Source organism: Phaenicophaeus curvirostris, unplaced genomic scaffold (genome assembly GCF_032191515.1).
Source record: "Phaenicophaeus curvirostris isolate KB17595 unplaced genomic scaffold, BPBGC_Pcur_1.0 scaffold_75, whole genome shotgun sequence".
In the NCBI taxonomy this organism is placed as follows: Eukaryota; Metazoa; Chordata; class Aves; order Cuculiformes; family Cuculidae; genus Phaenicophaeus; species Phaenicophaeus curvirostris.
The window spans coordinates 125,498-145,337 of NW_027206697.1; the positions used below are offsets into that span (position 1 = coordinate 125,498).

Sequence of the window (19,840 nt, forward strand, 5' to 3'; positions counted from 1 at the left end):
ATCAACGGTTTCTCCTCAGGGCTTCAAATCAATTTGGTCTCCTCCCTCCAGGGTCTCGCGTCCTGCTTTGGGATCTGTGCGATCAACCACCTGGAGGAGACCTTGGCCAAGCTGGAGGACTTTGTGAGGTCTGATGTCTTCAAGAAATCCGTGGGGCTCTTCAGTATCTTCAAGGTACGAGCTCAAGCGCGTCCTGAAGCTCCTACGGAGGCGACGTGACGCTGGAGAGAAGCTCCGGGAGGTCATCTCCTGCCTCGGAGCTTGGGTAGCTTGAACTCTCTGGAGAGCATCTTGGATCTGAAGCTGCTCGGCTCCTTGACACGATCTCCTGGGGGTTCGTAGATAGGATCACCGGGTTGGAGAAGCCCCCTTGGGTCATCGAGTCCAACCGTCTCTCCAAGAAGGACCTTGAGGCTCTGGAGAGAGCAACGAGGTCTCCCCTCAGCCTCCTCTTCTCCAGGTGGAACCACCCCCAGGTTCCTCACACGCTCCTCGTGTTCTCCACCCCCTTCTCCAGCTTCGTTGCTCTTCTCTGCACTCGCTCCAGCCCCTCAAGGTCCTTCTTGGAGTGAGGACAGGGAAGGGACCTTGGCCCAGGAGAGAAAGGTCTCCAGAGCTTGGGACACCACTGCTCTGGACAACCTGCTCCAGGGTCTCCTCGCCCTCCCAGGAGAAGGTTTCTCCTCAAGATCTCATCTCCACCGCCCCTCTTGTAGCTCCAAACCGTTCCCCTCGTCCTCTCCTTGACCAGGAGCATCTCCCCAGCTTCCTTGGAGCCCCTTTCCCTCCTGGAAGGCGTGAGGGTTAACCAGCAGGTAACCTGGTTCCTCAACTTTAGAAGGAGATGGAGCCGTTGGACCATGTCCAGAGGTTGAGGGATGGTTGGACTCAATGATCAGCTCTGGAGTCCTCAGCACGGGAAGGTCACGGAGCTCTTGGAGCGAGACCAGAGGAGGCCACGGGGATGATCCGAGGGCTGGAGAACCTCCCGTGGGAGGTGGTGGAGGTGGAGGAGAAGGAGAAGGTGGAGGAGGAGGAGAAGGTGGAGGAGGAGGAGGAGGTGGAGGAGGAGGAGGAGGAGGAGGAGGAGGAGGAGGAGGTGGAGGAGGAGGAGGAGGAGGAGGAGGAGGAGGTGGAGGAGGAGAAGGTGGAGGAGGAGGAGAAGGTGGAGGAGAAGGAGAAGGTGGAGGAGGAGGAGAAGGCGGAGGACGAGGAGAAGGTGGAGGAGAAGGTGGAGGAGGAGAAGGAGAAGGTGGAGGAGAAGGAGAAGGTGGAGGAGGAGGAGAAGGTGGAGGAGGAGAAGGTGGAGGAGGAGGAGGAGAAGGTGGAGGAGGAGGAGAAGGCGGAGGAGGAGGAGAAGGTGGAGGAGAAGGAGAAGGTGGAGGAGGAGGAGAAGGTGGAGGAGAAGGTGGGAGAGTTGGGGTTGTTCAACCCAGACCATTCCATGATTCCATGACGAAGGGGGTTGAGCCAGAGCTCTTGGTGCTTCTCAAGCCCCTGAGATACCAGTAGGCAGTGCCACCAACTGAGAAGTTGGGAAAGGAAGGTCCTAAAGCTACTTGGAAGGGCCTTGTCCTTGAGGGGACAACGTCAGCTGGTCAGCAGAGCCTGGAGAAGAACCAGCCCTGGTTCCTCCACCCGTAACGTCCTCACCTGGAAAGACTCAAGGTCAAGGTGGAGGAGGCTTTGAGCACCTGAGGTGGTTGAAGGTGGCCCTGCTGGTGGTAGGAGGAGGGGTTGGACCTCATGGTCCTCTCCGATCCACATGATGGTTCCACGAGGCTGGGATGAGGAGTCTCTCTCTCTCTCCTCGAGCAGGACCGCAGCGACACCGAGGTGGAGAAGATCAAGAGCACCCTCATCCTCTGCTACGGCTCGGTGGCCGCCCGCGCGCCCCGGGAGCTGCTGCTGCCCCGCCTCGAGGCCGACGTCCTGAAGAACATCTTCCAGTACTTCAACACGAAGGTAGAGCCGGCGAGGTGGCCCCCCGGGGGGTCCTCGGGGAGGTCACCTGGGCGAGGAGGAGAAGCTGAGATGGTGTGGATGCTCTGCCGGGAGGAGAAGGTGGAGGAGAAGGTGGTGGAGGAGGTGGTGGAGGAGGAGGAGAAGGTGGAGGAGGAGGAGAAGGTGGAGGAGGAGGAGAAGGTGGAGGAGGAGGAGAAGGTGGTGGAGGTGGAGGAGAAGGTGGAGGAGAAGGTGCTGGAGGAGAAGGTGCTGGAGGAGGAGGAGAAGGTGGTGGAGGAGAAGGTGCTAGAGGAGAAGGTGGAGGAGGAGGAGAAGAAGAAGGAGGAGGTAGAGGAGAAGGTGGAGGTGGAGGAGAAGGTGGAGAAGGTGAAGGTGGAGGTGGAGGAGAAGGTGCTGGAGGAGGACGAGGGGGAGGAGAAGGTGGAGGAGGAGAAGGTGCTGCAGGTGGAAGAGAAGGTGCTGGAGGAGAATGTGCTGGAGGAGGAGGAGGAGGTGGAGGAGGAGAAGGTGCTAGAGGAGAAGGTGGAGAAGGAGGAGGAGAAGGTGGAGGAGGAGGAGAAGGTGGAGGAGGAGGAGAAGGTGGTGGAGAAGGTGGAGGAGAAGGTGGAGGAGGAGGAGGTGGAGGAGGAGGAGGTGGTGGAGAAGGTGGAGGAGAAGGAGAAGGTGGTGGAGGAGGAGAAGAAGGAGGAGGAGAAGGTGGAGGAGGAGAAGGTGGAGGAGAAGGTGGAGGTGGAGGAGGTGAAGGAGGAGGTGGAGGAGGAGGAGGTGGAGGAGGAGAAGGTGGAGAAGGTGGAGGTGGAGGAGGTGAAGGAGGAGGTGGAGGAGAAAGTGAAGGAGAAGGTGGAGTTGGAGGAGAAGGTAGAGGTGGAGGAGAAGATGGAGGTGGAGGAGGAGGAAAAGGTGGTGGAGGAGGAGAAGGTGCTGGAGGAGGACAAGGAGGAGGAGAAGGTGGTGGAGGAGAAGGTGCTGGAGAAGGGGGAGGAGAAGGTGGAGGTGGAGAAGGTGGAGGAGGAGAAGATCGTGGAGAAGGTGGAGGAGAAGGTGGAGGTGGAGATGCTGGTGGGACAAGGCCGTTCCCTCTGGAGGTGACCCTGTTGATGTGTTTTGTTTTTCCAGGTTCTGGGGATAAAGGTAGAACCCAAGGTACCGTGTGAGGCCTCAAACCTCAACTGGCTGCTCTTGCCTCTTCTCTTTCTCTCTCTGCTTCTTGCTTTGGGTTCTCCTCAAACTCAACGTGGAGAACCGGGAGAGCTTCTGCTCCTCACCCAGAGCCCCCGGAGCTTCTGCTCCTCACCCAGAGCCCCTGGAGCTTCTGCTCCTCACCAGGAGCCTCTGGAGCTTCTGCTCCTCACCCGGAGCCCCTGGAGCTTCTGCTCCTCACCCGGAGCCCCTGGAGCTTCTGCTCCTCACCAGGAGCCCCTGGAGCTTCTGCTCCTCACCCGGAGCCCCTGGAGCTTCTGCTCCTCACCCAGAGCCCCTGGAGCTTCTGCTCCTCACCAGGAGCCTCTGGAGCTTCTGCTCCTCACCCGGAGCCCCCGGAGCTTCTGCTCCTCACCCGGAGCCCCCGGAGCTTCTGCTCCTCACCCGGAGCCCCCGGAGCTTCTGCTCCTCACCCGGAGCCTCTGGAGCTTCTGCTCCTCACCCGGAGCCTCTGGAGCTTCTGCTCCTCACCCGGAGCCTCTGGAGCTTCTGCTCCTCACCCGGAGCCCCCGGAGCTTCTGCTCCTCACCCGGAGCCTCTAGAGCTTCTGCTCCTCACCCGGAGCCCCCGGAGCTTCTGCTCCTCACCCGGAGTCCCCGGAGCTTCTGCTCCTCACCCGGAGCCCCTGGAGCTTCTGCTCCTCACCCGGAGCCTCTGGAGCTTCTGCTCCTCACCCGGAGCCCCCGGAGCTTCTGCTCCTCACCCGGAGCCCCCGGAGCTTCTGCTCCTCACCCGGAGCCCCCGGAGCTTCTGCTCCTCACCCGGAGCCTCTAGAGCTTCTGCTCCTCACCCGGAGCCCCCAGAGCTTCTGCTCCTCACCCGGAGCCCCCAGAGCTTCTGCTCCTCACCTGGAGCCCCTGGAGCTTCTGCTCCTCACCCGGAGTCCCCGGAGCTTCTGCTCCTCACCCGGAGCCCCCGGAGCTTCTGCTCCTCACCCGGAGCCCCTGGAGCTTCTGCTCCTCACCGGGAGCCCCCGGAGCTTCTGCTCCTCACCCGGAGCCCCCGGAGCTTCTGCTCCTCACCCGGAGTCCCCGGAGCTTCTGCTCCTCACCGGGAGCCCCCGGAGCTTCTGCTCCTCACCCGGAGCCCCTGGAGCTTCTGCTCCTCACCCGGAGCCCCCGGAGCTTCTGCTCCTCACCCGGAGCCCCCGGAGCTTCTGCTCCTCACCCGGAGCCTCTGGAGCTTCTGCTCCTCACCCGGAGCCCCTGGAGCTTCTGCTCCTCACCCGGAGCCCCCGGAGCTTCTGCTCCTCACCCGGAGCCTCTGGAGCTTCTGCTCCTCACCCGGAGCCCCTGGAGCTTCTGCTCCTCACCCGGAGCCCCCGGAGCTTCTGCTCCTCACCCGGAGCCCCTGGAGCTTCTGCTCCTCACCCGGAGCCTCTGGAGCTTCTGCTCCTCACCAGGAGCCCCCGGAGCTTCTGCTCCTCACCCGGAGCCTCTGGAGCTTCTGCTCCTCACCCGGAGCCCCAGGAGCTTCTGCTCCTCACCCGGAGCCCCCGGAGCTTCTGCTCCTCACCCGGAGCCCCCGGAGCTTCTGCTCCTCACCCGGAGCCCCTGGAGCTTCTGCTCCTCACCCGGAGCCCCCGGAGCTTCTGCTCCTCACCCGGAGCCCCCGGAGCTTCTGCTCCTCACCCGGAGCCTCTGGAGCTTCTGCTCCTCACCCGGAGCCTCTGGAGCTTCTGCTCCTCACCCGGAGCCTCTGGAGCTTCTGCTCCTCACCCGGAGCCCCTGGAGCTTCTGCTCCTCACCCGGAGCCCCTGGAGCTTCTGCTCCTCACCCGGAGCCCCTGGAGCTTCTGCTCCTCACCCGGAGCCTCTGGAGCTTCTGCTCCTCACCCGGAGCCTCTGGAGCTTCTGCTCCTCACCCGGAGCCCCTGGAGCTTCTGCTCCTCACCCGGAGCCTCTGGAGCTTCTGCTCCTCACCCGGAGCCTCTGGAGCTTCTGCTCCTCACCCGGAGCCCCCGGAGCTTCTGCTCCTCACCCGGAGCCCCCGGAGCTTCTGCTCCTCACCCGGAGCCCCCGGAGCTTCTGCTCCTCACCCGGAGCCTCTGGAGCTTCTGCTCCTCACCCGGAGCCTCGAGAGCTTCTGCTCCTCACCCGGAGCCCCTGGAGCTTCTGCTCCTCACCCGGAGCCCCCGGAGCTTCTGCTCCTCACCCGGAGCCCCTGGAGCTTCTCCCAACCTTCTCCCCTTCCACCCATCCCACCATGGTTGTGTCTTCCCTGCAAGTTCTGCCCCTCCAGGAGGGAAGGAACCAGTTGGGGGTTGAGTTCCTGGGGGGATGAGCCCTTTGAGAGCATCGAGTCCCTCATTGCGGCCGTTCTGGGGGCTCCGGGAGGGCGTTGGGGCCACCTCGTTGGCGCGTGGAGCAGCATCTCCTCCACCTTGGGTCCTCGGAAGCTCGAGCCGGGGAAGCTCGGAGCCTCTCGAACTGATTTTCCTGCTTCCTCCCCGGCACCATCGTTCGCTGGGATGAGGTTCGATCCGCTCGTTACTGTCCCCGGCTCGTGGGTCTTTGTCAAGTTGGGTTGTCAGGCCAAGGTCTTCTGCTCCCGGCTCCTCTAACGTCTCGTCCGTCTGGGCTCCTGCTGGCACTAACGGCTTCTGCAGAGCAGCTCGCGCTCCTGCCTCGGGGTCCTTCTCGCTCACACCCTTCTCTGGCTCCCTTGCCCTCCTCAAGGACCTCCTTGCCCTCCCTAGGACCTCCTTGCCCTCCTGAAGGACCTTCCTGCTCTCCTGAAGGGGCTTCTTGCCCTCCCTAGGACCTCCTTGCCCTCCCAAATGACCTTCTAGTCCTCTTTAAGGGGTTCTTTGCTCTCCCTAGGACCTCCTTGCCCTCCCTAGGACCTCCTTGCCCTCCCTAGGACCTCCTTGCCCTCCTGAAGGACCTTCTTGCCCTCTTTAAGAGGTTCCTTGCCCTCCCTAGGACCTCCTTGCTCTCCTGAAGGGGCTCCTTGCCCTCCCAAAGGGGCTCGTTGCCCTCCTGAAGGTCCTTCTTGCCCTCCCGAAGGTCCTCCTTGTCCTCTTTAAGGGGCTCCTTGCCCTCCCAAGGACCTCCTTGCCCTCCGTAGGACCTCCTTGCCCTCCTGAAAGACCTCCTTGCCCCGCCAAGAACCTTGTTGCCCTCTTTAAGGACCTCCTTGTCCTCTTTAAGGACCTCCTTGCCCTCCCGAAGTGTCTCCTTGCCCTCCCTAGGACCTCCTTGCCCTCCCAAATGACCTTCTAGTCCTCTTTAAGGGGCTCCTTGCCCTCCCAAGGGGCTCCTTGCCCTCCCAAGGACCTCCTTGCCCTCCCAAAAGACCTCCTTGCCCTCCTGAAGGGGCTCATTGCCCTCCCAAGGACCTCCTTGCCCTCCGTAGGACCTCCTTGCCCTCCCGAAGTGTCTCCTTGCCCTCCCGAAGTGTCTCCTTGCCCTCCCTAGGACCTCCTTGCCCTCCCAAATGACCTTCTAGTCCTCTTTAAGGGGCTCGTTGCTCTCCTGAAGGACCTCCTTGCCCTCCCAAAGGACCTTCTTTTCCTCTTTAAGGGATTCCTTGCCCTCCTGAAGGGGCTCGTTGCCCTCTTGAAGGACCTTCTTGCCCTCCCTAGGACCTCCTTGCCTTCCCAAGGACCTTGTTGCTCTTGTGAAGGGCTTCCTTGCCCTCCCTAGGACCTCCTTGCCCTCCCAAGGGGCTCGTTGCCCTCCCAAGGGGCTCGTTGCCCTCCTGAAGGACCTTCTTGTCCTCTTTAAGGGGTTCCTTGCCCTCCTGAAGGACCTCCTTGCCCTCCCAAAGACCTCCTTGCCCTCCTGAAGGGGCTCGTTGCCCTCCTGAAGGACCTCCTTGCCCTCTTGAAGGACCTCCTTGCCCTCCCTAGGACCTCCTTGCCCTCCCAAAGGACCTTCTTGTCCTCTTTAAGGAGTTCCTTGCCCTTCTGAAGGGGCTTGTTGCCCTCCTGAAGGACCTCCTTGCCCTCCCTAGGACCTCCTTGCCCTCCCTAGGACCTCCTTGCCCTCCTGAAGGGGCTCATTGCTCTCCCGAAGGGTCCCGTTGCCCTCCCAAAGGACCTTCTTGTTCTCTTTAAGGGGTTCCTTGCCCTCCTGAAGGGGCTTGTTGCCCTCTTGAAGGACCTCCTTGCCCTCCCTAGGACCTCCTTGCCCTCCTGAAGGACCTTCTTGCCCTCTTTAAGGGGCTCCTTGCCCTCTTGTAGGACCTTCTTGCCCTCCCAAGGACCTCGTTGCCCTCCTGAAGGGCACCATCCCCATCTCACGAGCTTCTGGTGTCCAGAGGAGGAGGAGCAGGAGGAGGAGGAGGAGATCGGGGATGGGTGGGAGGAGGAGATACGGTTGCGTGGAGAAGCCTGGTGGTCGCATCTCACCCTGGGTTCCTTCTTCAGGACCTGACCTTGAAGTTGTGTCTCATCCGGAGCATCTGCATGATCGGCCAGGCCGTCTGCAGCGGCGTCAAGTGCGGGGACTTCGTCTTCTCCCGCAAAGCCGAGCTGGTGGCCCAGATGGTGGTAAGAACGAGCCCTGTGAGGGCCACGCGGCTCGGAGGTCGGGCTGGAGGCCACCGGGAGAGGTTCTCGCCCCACCACGGGGAGGGTTAAGCGCAGACGTGGCTGCTCCATCGCTGGAGATGTGGGGTGGGAGCTCGTGGGAAGGACAAGCGGGAGTTGGAGCCACCGAGGCCAGGCCCCACGGGTCTGCTGGAGGAGCATCTTGACCTCCAAGGAGCTGTGGAGACCGTATCAACCTCCATAGAGACCTTATCAACCCCTACAGAGACCTTATCAGCCCCCTCAGAGACCTCATCAACCCCCTCAGAGACCTCATCAACCCCCTCAGAGACCTTATCAACCCCTACAGAGACCTTATCAACCCCTCAGAGACCTCATCAACCCCCTCAGAGACCTTATCGACCCCCTCAGAGACCTTATCGACCCCCTCAGAGACCTTATCAACCTCCACAGAGACCTTATCAACCCCTCAGAGACCTTATCAACCTCCAGAGACCTTATCAGCCCCCTCAGAGACCTTATCAACCCCTCAGAGACCTCATCAACCTCCACAGCTCCTCAAAAGGAGGTTGGAGTGGGGATCAGGTTCCGCTCCCAAAGAGCAGGCGATGGAACAAGAGGGAACGACCTCCAGTTGGGTCAAGGGAGGGTTAGACTGGAGGTCGGGGACAATTCCTTGAGGTCAAGGGTTGCTTCAGGCTGCCCAGGGCACTGGGAGAGTCCCCAGCCCTGGAGATGTTTCGATGAGGTCCTCAAGGATGGTTTAGTCGTGGACAGGTAGAGTTGGACTTAGAATCATGGAATTACCAGGTTGGAAAAGGTCCCTGAGATCATCCGAGTCCAACCATCCCTGTCTTGATGATCTCAATGATCATGATGATCTCAATGGTCTCAATTATCTTGATGATCATGATGATCTCAATGATCATGATGATCTCAATGGTCTCAATGATCTTGATGATCTCGATGATCTCGATCTCGATGATCATGATGATCTCAATTATCTTGATCTCAATGATCTCGATGATCTTGATGATCTCAATGATCTCGATGATCTTGATGGTCTCAATGATCTCAATGATCTTGATCTCAATGATCTCAATGTTCTTTATGATCTCAATGATCTTGATCTTGATGATCTCGATGATCATGATGATCTTGATGATCTTGATTTCGATGATCTCAATGTTCTTTATGATCTCAGTTATCTTGATTTTGATGATCTCGATGATCTCAATGATCTAAATGATCTTGATTTCAATGATCTCAATGTTCTTTATGATCTCAATGATCTTGATCTCAGTGATCTCAATGATCTTGATGATCTCAATGATCTCAATTATCTTGATTTCGATGATCTCAATGTTCTTTATTATCTCAATGATCTTGATCTGAATGATCTCAATGATCTCAATGATCTTGATTTTGATCTCAATGTTCTTTATGATCTCAATTATCTTGATCTCAATGATCTCGATGATCTCGATGATCTCAATGATCTCAGTGATCGTGATCTTGATGATCTCATTGATCTCGATGATCTCAATTATCTTGATGATCATGATGATCTCAATGATCTCAATGTTCTTGATGATCTCAATGATCTTGATCTTGATGATCATGATGATCTCAATGATCTCAATGTTCTTGATGATCTCAATGATCTTGATCTTGATGATCATGATGATCTCAATGATCTTGGTGATCTCAATGATCTCGATGATCACAGTGATCTTGATCTCGATGACCATGATGATCTTAATTATCTTGATGATCTCAATTATCTCAATGATCTTGATGATCATGATGATCATGATGATCTTAATGTTCTTGATGATCTCAATGATCTTGATCTCAATGTTCTTGGTGATCTCAATGATCTTGATCATGATGATCATGATGATCATGATGATCATGATGATCATGATGATCTCAATGATCTCAATGATCTCAATGATCTCAATCTCGATGATCATAATGATCTCGATGATCTTGATGATCTCAATTATCTTGGTGATCATGATGATCTCAATGTTCTTGATGATCTCAATGATCTTGATGATCATGATGATCTCAATGATCTCAATGATCTCCAAGGTCTTTTCCTACCAAGCGATTCCATGATCTCTGTGCCCAGGGGGTCGGCTTGTTGTGTAGGATTGGGAACGTTGGGTTAATCCGGAGCGAGTCCTGGTCTTGGAGAGGTTGGACTTCGAGGTAGGAATCGTCCTAAAGGATGGAGATGGAATGTCTGTGACCATCCCCTTGTTCTCCTTCCCAGGAGTTCATCAAAGCGGAACCCCTGGAGGTGATGAGGACACCGATTCGTCAACGAGCGATGATCACCTGCACCTACCTGGTGTATCCTTCCCTTTGGGCCCCTCCCTGGGGGACACGGACCTGGACGGGCTGGAGACGTGGGGCTGGGAGAACCTCCGGAGGTTCAACAAGGCCAAGGTCCTACACCCGGGTGGGGACAATCCATGGTTTCCATCCACGATGGGGGAGGATGGGGAGAAGCCCTGAGGAGAAGGACTTGGGGTGATGGTTGATGAGAAGCTCAACGTGAGCTCAACACCCACAGCCCAGAAGTCCAACCACGTCCTGGGCTGCATCCAGAGCCGCGTGGGCAGCAGGGAGGGAGGGGATTGTCCCCTCTGCTCCTCTCGGGGAGACCTCAGCTGGAGGGTTGGGGCCAGGGCTGGAATCCTCAGCAGGAGAAGGAGATGGAGCTGTTGGGACGGGGCCAGAGGAGGCTCCGAGGATGATGCGAGGGCTGGAGAACCTCCCGTCCCAGGACAGGAGGAGAGAGTTGGGGTTGTTCAGGAGAAGAGAAGGCTCCGAGGAGACCTTGGAGAGACCTTCCAGCACCTGAAGGGGCTTCAGGAAAGCTGGGGAGATGCTCTTGGTCAGGGATTGGTGGGACAGGAGGAGGAGAAGCGTTTTGAGCTGCAAGAGGGGAGATGGAGATGAGATCCTGGGCAGAAACGTTCTCCTGGGAGGGTGGGGAGACCCTGGACCAGGTTGCCCAGGGAAGCTGTGGCTGCCCCATCCCTGGAGGGGGTCAAGGCCACGTTGGATGGACCTTGGAGCCCCTGATCCAGCGGGAGGTGTCCCTGCTCATGGCAAGAGGTGGACCTGGATGGGCTTGGAGCCCTCAGACCATCCACCTTGGTTCCTTAGCTCGAGAGCAGCATCCTGGAGCCCCACCTCAGCGACCCCGACAGGACCGAGCTGATAGACACGTGTCTGGCCAGCGTGCTCGCCGTCCCACCGCTGGAACCAGCCAAGGAGCGCGAGGAGAACGGAGCCGAAGCCTCCTACAAGGAGGTCTGGAATCCCAGTAGACCAGCAGCTCCTCGGGCTTCTTCAACACCTTCCTTGAGGAGGTTCTAGGAGGTCCAAGCTGACCTCGGGTTGCTGGGGTGGTGGTCTTGGAGGTCTTTATTCCTTGTCTTCTCCGAGGGCCCCTCAGGGGTCGCCGGTAACGCCGGTGGTAGATGGTCTTTCCTCCTCAACCCTTGAAACCCAACGGGAGCTTGGAGAGGGAGAGCCAACCCCGTGCCTGCCAGGGGTCAGTGGTGACCATGGGCTTCGTGGTTGGACTCGATGACTAGTTCTGGAGTCCTCGGCACAGGGAGGAGATGGAGATGTTGGAGCGAGGCCAGAGGAGGTCATGGAGATGATCTATGGGCTGGAGAACCTCCCGTAGGAGGGCAGGCTGAGAGAGTTGGGGTTGTCCACCCTGGAGAACGTTGGCTGCTCCATCCCTGGAGGTGTTGAAGGCCACGTTGGATGGAGCTTGGAGCAACTTGATCCAGTGGGAGGTGTCCCTGCCCGTCCAGAGGGTTGGATCTGGCTGGGCTTGGAGGTCCCTTCCAACCCAAACCATCTCATGCTTCCATGATTCTCCCTTCCCATCAAGCAGAACCCCCAGATCCCATCTCTGGAGGGGTTCAAGGCCACGTTGGATGGAGCTTGGAGCCCCTGATCCAGCAGGAGGTGTCCCTGCCCATCCAGGAGGTGGAACTGGATGATCTTTGAGGTCCCTTCCAACCCAACCCAACCCATAAAACCATCTTAAAGGTCTTCTCCAACTCCAGGGATTGTGGCACAGGAGCTGTGGTCAACAGTTCCTCCAGGACCTTGGTTCCTAGGGGACGTCCAGATGGGTTTGCAGGTCCCGTGGCCCCAACGTCTCCTTGGCCACCGCGAGAAAAGCTCTTTTTCCAGTTCCACCAAAGGAGGTCAAGGTCCCGTCTCCTCCTCCTTTATCTCTTGGAGCAGCTTGGACCCTTCTGGGGGTTGATAAGGAGCGAGAAAACGAGCTCAGCAGCAGCTCCGAAGCTCTTGAGAAGAACGTGAAGACAATCAACTGATGCTGGAAGCCCCGGAGGGTGGAAGGGACCTTTCCAGCAGGTTTTGAAGACCTCCAGATGCTTCTTGCTCTGCTGGAGAGCTTAATGAATGCTAATTAGCTGCTGCTAATGAGGTCGCTGCAGCTGGGAGGGGGCTCCAAGGCAACCTCCTGCCAGGTGAGCTCCAAAGCCTCGAGCTCCGAAGGTTCCTGGTTGGTGATTGCCGGCATCTGGATGGAAAATTCCGGTTCCTCATCTCGTTCTCCTTCCCTCCGAAGCTTTCGTGCTTCTGGTTCCTTTTGGAGTTGACTCCAAAGAGCTGGAAGGAAACTGTGAGCATCTTCAAGGGGTCCTTCCTCCAACCGGCTGCCCCACGGAGGTGGTGAAGGCCACGTTGGATGGGGCTTGGAGATCCCGATCCGGTGGGAGGTGGAACCGGATGGGCTTGGAGGTCCCTTCCAACCCAAACTATTCCATGATTCTATGACCTGGGTCAGGAGAATCCCTGGTTTCCATCCAGGATGGAGGATGAGGAGAAGGACTTGGGGTGATGGTCAAGGAGAAGCTCAACGTGAGCTCAACACCTACAGCCCAGAAGGTCAACAGGGTCCTGAGCTGCATGCAAAGAGTGAGACCAGCAGGGAGGGAGGGGATTGTCCCCTCTGCTCCTCTCGGGGAGACCTCAGCTGGAGGGTTGGGGCCAGGGCTGGAATCCTCAGCAGGAGAAGGAGATGGAGCTGTTGGGACGGGGCCAGAGGAGGCTCCGAGGAGGATGCGAGGGCTGGAGAACCTCCCGTCCCAGGACAGGAGGAGAGAGTTGGGCTTGTTCAGGAGAAGAGAAGGCTCCGAGGAGACCTTGGAGAGACCTTCCAGCACCTGAAGGGGCTCCAGGAAAGCTGGGGAGATGCTCTTGATCAGAGAAGTCAGGGATGAGGAGAAGAGTTTTGAGCTGCAAGAGGGGAGATGGAGATGAGATCTTGGGGAGAAACGTTCTCCTGGGAGGGTGGGGAGACCCTGGACCATGTTGTCCAGAGCAGTGGTGGCTGCTCCATCCCTGGAGATGCTCAAGGCCAGCTTGGATGGGGCTTGGAGCCCCTGATCCAGCGGGAGGTGTCCCTGCCCGTGGCAGGAGGTGGACCTGGATGGGCTTGGAGGTCCCTTCCCAGCCAACCCTTTCTGTGGTTCCCTCCGTAGGCGCTGTACGGCGACACCATCGATGCTCTCAAAGACCTGCTGAAGAGTCTCCTGCAGAGGAACCTGACCCCTCACGGCCTCCAGGACATGTTTGCAGTAGGTGCCGCTTAGCTTTGGTGGGATCTTCCCAGGGAAGCTGACCTACAGGTGGCTTTGCACCTGGAGCACGAGTTCTCCACCTCTCCCAGTGACACCAGGTCCGCTGGGACCCCCGTTTCCACCTCCTGCAGAGGCCAAAAACGTGGTGTGACCCCTCTGCTCACGTTCAAGTCCACGTTGGATGGGGCTTGGAGCTCCTGATCCAGCGGGAGGTGGCCCTGCCCGTGGCAGGAGGTGGAACTGGATGGGTTTGGAGGTCCCTTCCAACCCAAACCATCTCATGGTTCCATGATTCTAACTTGGTGTCAACCAGAACCCCCAGATCCCATCCCTGGAGGGGTTGAAGGCCACGTTGGATGGTGCTTGGAGCTCCTGATCCAGTGGGAGGTGGCCCTGCCCATGGCAGGAGGTGCAACTGGATGGGTTTTGAGGTCCCTTCCAACCCAAACCATCTCATGGTTCCATGATTCTCCCTTCCCATCAAGCAGAACCCCCAGATCCCATCCCTTGAGGTGTTGAAGGCCACGTTGGATGGAGCTTGGAGCCCCTGATCCTGTGGGAGGTGACCCTACCTCTAGCAGGGGGTTGGAACTGGATGGATTTTGAGGAACCTTCCAACTCAAACCCTTCCATGACTCCAAGAACTGGCCAAAAATGCCACGTTGGGGAGGAACTGAAGGGGCTTTGATGTCCCACCCCAACCCGTTCCACGATTCTCTGGTTCCTCCTCTCCTTCCTGCTCTTTCTCCCCTCCAGCACTTGGGGCCTTGGATCAAGTCGAGCAAGGACCACGAGCGGGAGCGAGCGGTGGAGGTCAGCGCCGCCTTGCTGGACTTCTACCTGGGCAAGCTGAACGTCAGCGTGAGTAGAGCCACTTCTCCAACGTCTTCCTGCTGCTGCTGCTCTCCTCGGGGCCGAGGCCAGAGGGAGAAGAACCTCCCTGGTCCTGCTGGCCACGTCGTTTCTGCTCCAAGCCAAGATGCCCTTGGCCTTCTTGGCCACCTGGGCTGGCTCGTGGTCAACCAACCCCCCCAGGTCCTTCTCCTCCAGGCAGACTCCTCCTAGGCTGGAGCTGCTTGGGGTTGTTGAGCCCCAAGAGCAGGACGCGCCCTTTGGCCTCGTTAACCCTCATCCCGTTGGTCTCAGCCCGTGGATCCAACCTGCTCAGATCCCTCTGGAGAACCTCCAACCCCTCCAGCAGACCCAAACTTCCTCTCAGCTTAGAGTCATCTCCAAACTTGCTAAGGATGAAGCCAACACCTTCATCCAGGTCACCGATGAAGACCTTGACCAGGGCTGGAGCCACCACCAAGCCCTGGGGACACCCCTTGTCCCTGGCCTCCAGCTGGGGTCAACTCCATCTCCCACCACCCTCTAGAGGGAAGAGTGTGCGGTGGCTTTAACCTTCATCCCACCGACTGGCCACCAGGCCAGGGAAAGAGGGATGGACAATTAGGAGATGCTTGGCCACCCACCTCGGCGAAGAAGGCAGTGGTGGTGACCCTCTGGCTGTCGAAGACGCTGCTCAGCGTTGGGATGAGGTTCTTCACGATGAGAGGGAGCCGGGGGCCGGCGTGACGCGCCATCGCCCTGCAGAAAGGAGAAGCAGGTGTCTCTCCAGGCATGGAGCATCCATGGCTCCTCTGGGCCACCATCTCTGATCTCCAGGCATGGAGCATCCATGGCTCCTCTGGGCCACCATCTAGGATCTCCAGGCATGGAGCATCCACGGCTCCTCTGGGCCACCATCTCGGATCTCCAGGCATGGAGCATCCATGGCTCCTCTGGGCCACCAGCTAGGATCTCCAGGCATGGAGCATCCATGGCTCCTCTGGGCCACCAGCTAGGATCTCCAGGCATGGAGCATCCATGGCTCCTCTGGGCCACCAGCTAGGATCTCCAGGCATGGAGCATCCACGGCTCCTCTGGGCCACCATCTCGGATCTCCAGGCATGGAGCATCCATGGCTCCTCTGGGCCACCAGCTAGGATCTCCAGGCATGGAGCATCCATGGCTCCTCTGGGCCACCAGCTAGGATCTCCAGGCATGGAGCATCCATGGCTCCTCTGGGCCACCATCTAGGATCTCCAGGCATGGAGCATCCACGGCTCCTCTGGGCCACCATCTCTGATCTCCAGGCATGGAGCATCCATGGCTCCTCTGGGAGGCTCCTTCTTGGCCCCCTGGGCCCCTGCTGGCTCCTGTTCAACCAACCCCCCCAGGTCCTTCTCCTCCAGCCAGACTCCTCCTAGCCTGGAGCTGGTCAGGGTTGTTGTGCCCCAAGAGCAGGACCCACCATCTGTCCTTGTTAACCCTCATCCCGTTGGTCTCATCCTGTGGATCCAACCTGTTCAGATCCCTCTGGAGAACCTCCAACCCCTCCAGCAGATCCACCCAGCTCAGTGTCATCTCCAAACCCGCTCAGGGCGCCCTCGATGCCCTCATCCAGGTCATCGATGAAGACCTTGACCAGGGCTGGAGCCACCACCGAGCCCTGGGGACACCCCTTGTCCCTCCAGCTGGAGTTAACTCCATCTCCCACCACCCTCTGGGCCCTCCAGCCAACCAGTTCTCCCCCCAGGAGCTGGTTGTCCTCTCCAGCCCCGAGGTGACCCCTTCCTGCAGCAGAAAGGAGGGGAGGAGGACGTGGTGGTGGCTCGTGCTCACGGCCCCGTGTCTTCTCGCCGTCCCTGCAGACCGTCATCCCCTTCTACAACCTCGGCGTCCTCGTCGCTCTCTTCTCCCCGCGCTGCTCGGACTCCGTGGCTGCCGTTCGCCAACGCGCCGTCGACTGTGTCTACAGCCTCCTCTACATCCAGCTCTGCTACGAAGGTCAGTGTGTAGGACAGCCCCATCCCCATCTCCATCTCCATCTCCATCCCCATCTCCATCTCCATCTCCATCCCCATCTCCATCCCCTCCCCATCTCCATCTCCATCCCCATCCCCATCTCCATCCCCATCTCCATCCCCATCCTCCATCTCCATCTCCATCTCCATCTCCATCTCCATCTCCTCCATCCCCATCGCCTCCATCCCCATCCCCTCCATCCTCCATCTCCATCCTCCATCTCCACCTCCATCCCCACCTCCACCTCCATCCCCATCATCTCCATCCCCATCATCCCCATCATCCCCATCATCCCCATCATCCCCATCTCCATCCCCATCTCCATCCCCATCTCCATCCCCATCCCCATCATCTCCATCCCCATCATCTCCATCCTCCATCTCCATCCCCATCATCTCCATCCTCCATCTCCATCCCCATCATCTCCATCCCCATCATCTCCATCCCCATCATCTCCATCCCCATCATCTCCACCCCCATCATCTCCATCCCCTCCATCTCCATCCCCTCCATCTCCATCCCCTCCATCTCCATCCCCATCATCTCCATCCCCTCCATCTCCATCCCCTCCATCTCCATCCCCTCCATCTCCATCCCCATCATCTCCATCCCCTCCATCACCATCCCCATCATCTCCATCCCCTCCATCTCCATCCCCATCATCTCCATCCCCATCATCTCCAGGTCTTCCATCCCAACCCAATCCATCTGAACCCATCCCGTCCCTCCATGTCCATAATCATGGAACCGTTCAGCTTGGAGGAGACGAACCTCCTCGAGACGAGCCCTTTAACCACCACGGCCAACCCCACCTCAGCCCCGTGTCCTTGAGCGCCTCATCCACGTGGTTCCTCACCCCTGGAGGGCTTTGGGATTCCACCACCGCCCTGGGCAGCCTCTTCCAGCCCTTGACATCCAGGGACTGATCCCCATCTCCAGTCTCCCCCTCCCCTGGTCCAACTGGAGGTTGGTCCCTCTCATCCCATCTCCTCCTCCTTGGGAGCAGAGTCTGAGCTCCACCTGGCTCCAACCTCCTTTCCAGAGCTGCGCAGAGCCAGGAGGTCTCCCCTCAGCCTCCTCTTCTCCAGCAGCTCCAGCTCCCTCAGCCTCTTCCCACCCCTGGTCCCTTCTCCACACGCTCTCCAGCCCCTCCAGGTCTTTCTTGGAGCGAGGAGCTCAGCTTGGAGTCGAGGTGCCACCTCAGGAGAGCAGGGGGACCATCCCTGCTGGGCTCCTGGTGGCCACCATGGGGCTGATCCGAGCCCGGATGCCCTTGGCCACCTGGACACGCTGCCGGCTCGTGTCCAACCAACACCTCCAGGTCCTTCTCCATGGGGCACCTTCCAGCCTGGAGCATCGATGGGGTCGGGGAGACCCAAGAGCAGGACCCGGGCGCTTGGGCCTGTGGAACATCTTGGTCTGTTGGAGAAGGACCAAGACTTCTCTCTGGTCTCCGATGCCCTCGTCCAACCACCTCCAACCCATCGTTTCGAGCCCCATCGCCGAGCCGCGTCCCTGAGCACCACGTAGAAGAGTTTGGGGTTGGAAGGGACCTTCAAGCCCATCCAATTCCAACCCCTTGAGATGGGCAGGGACACCTCCCGCTGGATCAGGTTGCCCCGAGGTCCCATCCAACCTGGCCTCGAACATCTCCAGGGACGGGGCAGCCTCCGAAACCTTTGAGTTTTGGAGGATCTCTCCAACGTTTGAGGGTGGAGAGCAGGATTCCAAGCCCCTTGTTCCTCCTGGCGTTCCCGTTCTCCCCAGGAGAGGTCAGTCCTCTCCTTCGGATGAGCCGAGCGGAGGCGCTGGGAGCCACCAAGCTCCTTGATGGCCAGGAGAGGACTTTGTGTTCCGCTTTTCTCAGCTCCATGGAGGCCCAAACTCTTGTGCCTCTTGGCTGAAGGTCCATTTTCTTGGCTCCTTGTGGACCGCCGGGTCTTCTCGCCATGAAATCCCGGCCCCTGGGTGTGAAATTAGGAGGAATTTCACTCCCGGAACGGTTCTTCTGAATCCAGGTTTCGCCCGGGACCACAAGGATGAGATGGTGGAAGGTCTGAAAGCTCTGAAGAAAGGTCTGGAGGAGCCCGACTTCACCGTTCTCTTCCATACCTGCAACAACATCGCCATGGTAAGGAGGAGGACAAACCCAACGTGGTCTTCTTGGGGTGGTGGAGCTGGGGAGAGGGAGATGTCGAGGACTCCGTGTCCACTCTGACCACCTACGTGGTCTGGGAGCTTCTGGGGAGCCCTGGTCTTGCCCTGGTAGAGAAGCCACCGTGGTCACCTCCAGCTGGAGGGGTCTCCAGGCCTCCTCAGGGGACGTTCTGAGTGTCTCGTCCCCGTGGGAAGCTGCTGGTTCCCTCTCTGGGCTTGAGGACCATCTAGATGGACCTGGGCAGGTCGGAGGGTTGAGCCTTTCTGAACTTCGTGAGGTTCAACAAGAGCGAGTGCGTTGACCGTTGTCCGTGTTGAGAGCTCTGCAAGCGTCGCTCGTGGAGCCTCAGAGAAGCTGGTGGCATCTTCATGGCCTGGAAAATCAGAGACCATCGAATCACTAGGTTCCAAAAGACCTTTTATATCGTCGAGTCCAACCGTTCTTCAGAGAATGGTTCTTCAGAGAATTCCTCAGAGGTTGTGGAGGTTCTACCTACTCGCTTCTCCGCTGAGCGGCCACCTCAGCGGGTCTGAAGACCACGCTGGGCACCTGGGGGAGCATCCTGGTCTCCAGAGTGGACTTGGTGGCTCGGTTGCGTCGTCCCAGCTCATTCCAAGAGAGACCCAGGTTCTCGGGACGCGTTGGCCAACGAGGTGGGGCGGGTGGCTTCTCCGAGGCTTGGGGTCTGGCCCTTGCTCCACAACGTTCCCAGCGATCGGGGCTCCTGGTTGATGCTCCAGGAGGAGATGAGGACTGGTGGCGTCGAGGAGCTGTGCAGAAGAACCTTCATGCAGGTTCTACAGGAGGAACCGTTCTCCTCAAAGCCACGTTCCTCAACTCTACTCGCCCTCCAGGTGATCGGGAAGCGCGTCCCTCCAGACCAGCTGATGAGTCTTCTCCTCGCCATGTTCGAGGGCTTGGCAGATCCCGATAAAAACTGTTCCCGAGCGGCCACCGTCATGATCAACTCGCTCCTCAAGGAGCGTGGAGGCGTCCTGCAGGAGAAGGTGGGTGCCCAACGCTTCTACCTGGAGCCACCAGGGGTCAAAGAGGGGAGGGGGGGACTGGAGATGGGGATCAGTCCCTGGAGGTCAAGGGCTGGAAGAGGCTGCCCAGGGCGGTGGTGGAATCCCAAAGCCCTCCAGGGGTGAGGAACCACGTGGATGAGGCGCTCAAGGACACGGGGCTGAGGTGGGGTTGGCCGTGGTGGTTAAAGGGCTCGTCTCGAGGAGGTTCGTCTCCTCCAAGCTGAACGGTTCCGTGATTATGGACATGGAGGGACGGGATGGGTTCAGATGGATTGGGTTGGGATGGAAGAGCTGGAGATGATGGGGATGGAGATGATGGGGATGGAGATGGAGGGGATGGAGATGATGGGGATGGAGATGGAGGGGATGGAGATGATGGGGATGGAGATGATGGGGATGGAGATGATGGGGATGGAGATGGGGATGGAGATGGAGGGGATGGAGATGGAGGGGATGGAGATGATGGGGGTGGAGATGATGGGGATGGAGATGAT

General features: G+C 58.8%; 1 protein-coding gene across 1 annotated transcript in view; it reads left to right on the top strand.

The window, feature by feature from the left end:
* MROH1 (maestro heat like repeat family member 1) overlaps positions 1-19,840 on the top strand; it is a 78,872-nt gene that overhangs the window by 30,863 nt on the left and 28,169 nt on the right. The window contains 11 exon segments of the mRNA XM_069882077.1: positions 52-174; positions 1,819-1,965; positions 3,082-3,108; positions 7,537-7,659; positions 9,941-10,020; positions 10,854-10,989; positions 13,212-13,307; positions 14,067-14,171; positions 16,007-16,142; positions 18,179-18,291; positions 19,173-19,325. Of these exon segments, the coding sequence (XP_069738178.1) occupies positions 52-174; positions 1,819-1,965; positions 3,082-3,108; positions 7,537-7,659; positions 9,941-10,020; positions 10,854-10,989; positions 13,212-13,307; positions 14,067-14,171; positions 16,007-16,142; positions 18,179-18,291; positions 19,173-19,325 (1,239 nt within the window).